At 34.8% G+C, this 4,434-nt stretch overlaps 1 protein-coding gene across 1 annotated transcript; it reads left to right on the top strand.

Annotated features, from left to right (window-relative positions):
- The first annotated feature begins 1,972 nt into the window (after nucleotides 1-1,972).
- LOC140807611 (zinc finger protein CONSTANS-LIKE 16-like) lies at nucleotides 1,973-4,107 on the top strand. Its single transcript, XM_073164552.1, has 2 exons — nucleotides 1,973-3,208; nucleotides 3,600-4,107. Exons 1-2 carry the CDS (start codon nucleotides 2,156-2,158, stop codon nucleotides 3,849-3,851), a joined length of 1,305 nt encoding a protein of 434 aa, XP_073020653.1. The 5' UTR covers nucleotides 1,973-2,155; the 3' UTR covers nucleotides 3,852-4,107.
- The last annotated feature ends 327 nt before the right edge of the window (nucleotides 4,108-4,434 follow it).

Here is a 4,434-nt window from a genome sequence, read left to right as displayed (position 1 = left end):
TAAAAATTAATTTCTACATGTACATTATTAGGAAAAAAATAATAATCATCATCATCACCTCATTATCCAAAAAGGTTGGAGTCGTGAAAATTAAAGAAGGGTAGGATTAAAATGGATGAGGTCTCCACATCATATTATCTATCCAATATGAACATACATTATAACAATATTCTATGTTATTCTCTTTTATTTTTGTCCTCAAATTCACAGCAGCATTAGTTCGGATTTAATCTTAGCCTAACGTTCCATTTTACATTAGTTAAGTCAAGCACTCGAAATTCATAATCAAATCACTATCTTATCACAATTTTGACCATACCATTATCGTATTTCACATTTTATTTTGTTAGTGATAAAAATCGGACCAAAATAATTAATAATTCAAATAAATATATAATAAATTTCACACTTATATATTTTACTTTTTTCTAAAGAAAAATTATATTAAGAATATATTGAGTGATCAGTACTATCCTTCAAATATCGATTAATTTTAAATGTCCCTTAGTATATGAGCATGTGATGATGTGCATGTGGCTAATTGAACTTCCCAGAAGACAATTTTATGATAGAATTGGGCACTTTGGTCTGTTCATCTGGACAAAACGGGACCATGCGATTTATTTAATGTTTGCGATATGTTGATATTACACTCCAAACAGTGTTATTTTTTTTAAATACTGTATTATATATAAAATCCAACTTCGACCTTTTTTACTGTCTGATATTTTTTTTTTTTAATGTTGAAAGATGGAGTCATTATGTTAAAATCAATTAAGATTTCTCCCATGTATTAGTATAAGTGCCCTTATGTAACAAAGTTATGCACTAAGTCATGATGAATCATTCAACTATGAATTTTAGTCTTTATATTATTCTTTGTGAATAGTTGTATCTGTCATTATATGGTAGACTAATTATATGATATAATGGTGTATCTTATACACATAGTGAATTTCACCGCTGACTTGACGTTGACGTGAAATTCATGTGTCCAGTCATATCAGGACTCTCCGCTAAAGTGAATTAAAATTGTCAAAAATTGAAATGCGTTACTGAGATTCAATTTAACATTAATGAGCAAAATTAAGGTACAAAACTTCTGGTGCACTGACATAAGCCTCTCCAAAAGGGGAGAGACATGTTTTCGGTCTCAAGTATTGGCGCAAGATTCCACTATCATGTAATAAAAAAAAATTACCAAAATTACATGAAGACAAATATATAGAACGAAAAATGAAATTTCACTATAATATATTTAATTAATTGGTCTTTAACAAGTTGCTTCAACCAGAGTCAATCTCAAATAAAATTGTAAAATTTCATTAAATTTTAAAATATAATTTGATTTGGTGCACCAACTTTGCTTTTGTCCTTTCAGTCGAATTTGGTCGAAGACTAAACATGACATCGAAAAATGTTAACGTAACATCGAAAAATTGTTGATTTTTTTTAAAAAAAAACTTAGCAGACCAAAACCAAATTAATCAAGCTAACTTTGACCAAAAAATTCAGTTTTTAGTGATTTAATATATTCCTACATTTCATGAGTGACGTCCCAACCATAAAGATTCCAAATTCATCCGTCTCTCTAGATTCACATGGAGAAGTTTCTTTTTCACTCCCTCTATAAATTAACCTGTGTCAGCAAAAAAGTTACTGCTGCTATATCTTTGTGGGAGAGGGGACCAAACAGCCCATCATACAGATACAATCCTACAAAAAGGGTCACCTTCTAATATATAAATCAAGAAATTGACACTGTATTTAAGATTGGATCAAAGACTTATTCTCATCCAGCCAAAGGGACCCACAAGAAATCCCATAATCAGACAGTTGACCAATAAAAAACCAGACATTAGGATCATATTTTGTCTCCACCAATGGCAGAAGAGATAAGGCCCCTCTTGTGAGACCCAAAAGTGTAAGCCCCATTTTATTGTTTAAACCTTCGAATGTGCAACCCAAGAAGAGGCTCAAGCTCATAATATGCTGCAAAAGTGCATGCTATGGGACCCTTTCCCCGAAACCCCACTGCACATAATTGCACAAATTTTTCGATACATAAATCAATCAAGAAAGCCCACATAATTTTCTTGATTTGATTTGCACTTCTCTTAAGAGAAAATTCGAACACAATCTAGATTTGAACTCCATGAATTCAGCTAAAAAATTGTCTAGCGCCGTGGGCGCAAAATCAGCTAGAGCTTGCGATAACTGTATCAAAAAGAGGGCTCGATGGTACTGCGCAGCAGATGATGCATTCTTGTGCCAATCTTGTGATTCTTCGGTTCATTCGGCGAACACCTTAGCCCGAAGGCACGAGCGGGTTTGCCTCAAAATCGCTTCGATAAAATCTCTAGATGCAAAGCTTCAAACTTCTGTGCCATCTTGGCATCAAGGCTTCACTCGAAAAGCTCGAACACCGAGGCACAAAAAACAATCGAAGTTTAGTTTTTCCGATGAATCCATCGCAAGAATCCAAAACCCACTTCACCTAGTGCCTGAAATCTACGGTGAAGAGCACTCCCATGAAGAAAACGAAGAGCAGCTTCTGTATAGGGTTCCTATTTTCGATCCCTTTGTTGCGGACATATGCAATTCTGGTGAAACTGGTAGTAATATTCATGCAGAAAGTACCACACAAGGCTTTGGAAATGATCAGCCCAAAGCTTTATCCAATGATCTGAACCAAGAAATGAAAAGATTACACGGGTTTCTTCCAGCTGAAGCGGATCTTGCTGAGTTTGCTGCGGATGTTGAGAGTTTATTGGGCAAAGGTCTAGAAGATGAACTGTTTGATATGGAGGGACTAGGGCTTATGGATTGTGATGATCAAAAGGAGAAACAATATTGTGATTCTTTGGAGATTGAAATAGTTAAAGTTGAGGAAGAATATATTACAGGTAAGGATGATCATGATCAAGTTGGTGTAGAAATGGATTTGGGCAGAGAAACTTTTGAGTTGAATTTCGATTATGATTCTCCAATCACATGTGAAGAAGAGGAAAATAAAACAGCACGAAGTGGCGAGCATAATTTGATGAATTGTGTTGAGGGAAGTAGAATTGATGATGATTTAAAGAAACTTAATTTTTTGAGGCTTGATTATGAAGGTGTGATGACCGAATGGGACGGCGAAAAGTCGCCGTGGACGACTGGAGAAAAGCCGGAAATAGATTTCGGTGACTGTTGGCCCGATTGCATGGTACGCCATTGCATGCTTTTACTGCTAATTTCCTTGTTCATGTCATCTAATAATATAAGTATAATTCACATATCATATTTTAATTTCATCTCCTAATTTTGGGACCAAAATTGAATAATTAAACCCTTGTGTAGATTATATATCTACATGGAGATAGTTACAACAAGCCCTCTTGATTACCATTTCTTTTCGAAAATTTGCTACACCTATTACATATATTCACAAAAAATAATCGTTCGATTAAGTCTATCTGGGATCAATATTTTTATCTTTGATTTGAGGTGGATTCAGAAATTTCGACTAGTAAGTAAACCTACAAGCATATATAAACTAAAACACTAATAAATAATTCAACTTGTTAATTGACATTTTTTCTCGGTACATATTGCAGGGAACATGCGGACCAATGCATGCATATGGAGAAATGGGAATGGCGACTGGGCACGGAGCGGCCATGTTAGATGGAGGGAGAGAAGCGAGGGTGTCCAGGTACAGAGAGAAGCGGCGTACGAGGTTGTTTTCGAAGAAGATAAGGTACGAGGTACGAAAGCTGAACGCGGAGAAGAGGCCCCGAATGAAAGGCAGGTTCGTAAAGAGAGCGAATTTCGTGAATCCTGCTCCACCTTTAATCCCCTTTTGCTAAGAAAGGAATTGTAACCAAATCGTATGACCAAATGCCTGTATAATTATTCGATTACCTGTTAATTAATCTTGCTACCTGCAATGGCTTGTTATGCTGCTTTGGGAGAGGCTTATCGGCCTCATTTCTCCAAGAATAATCTGTGTAAAACTGTATGTATCTAACAATTTTGCGCATGTTTCATTAGTTTCCATGTGAAGAAAAACCCCAATATATGTTTGTACAGTATTTAGTGTCTTTATTTAATAAGAGTGAAGATTTACAATATAATGAATTTTGACTGTCACGAATGATAATACATTACATCGATGTGTACCTTGTTCGAATTAAGTTTTTATATATGAGGTTATTTGTGATTTTCCCTCAAAGTTGTATGTTTATTTCAACATTACACTCATACATTGTAGGAGAATATCGAATACGCAACGGAAATATTGTAAAATTTGTTATATAAGTTAGATTCTTTTTACTTCACTGTATAACTGGTCAAAGTCTAGTTTTCATGCATTGCATTTTTTCGGTTTTAATATTTGTTTGCTCAGAACCATTCGAACTAAAATTGATCACTTGGCGTCAAAGGATACCT

Source organism: Primulina eburnea, chromosome 12, assembly GCF_022965805.1.
Source record: "Primulina eburnea isolate SZY01 chromosome 12, ASM2296580v1, whole genome shotgun sequence".
Lineage (NCBI taxonomy): Eukaryota > Viridiplantae > Streptophyta > Magnoliopsida > Lamiales > Gesneriaceae > Primulina > Primulina eburnea.
The sequence above is the reverse complement of the archived record's forward strand: the minus strand, read 5'-3'. Positions and strand labels throughout refer to the sequence as shown.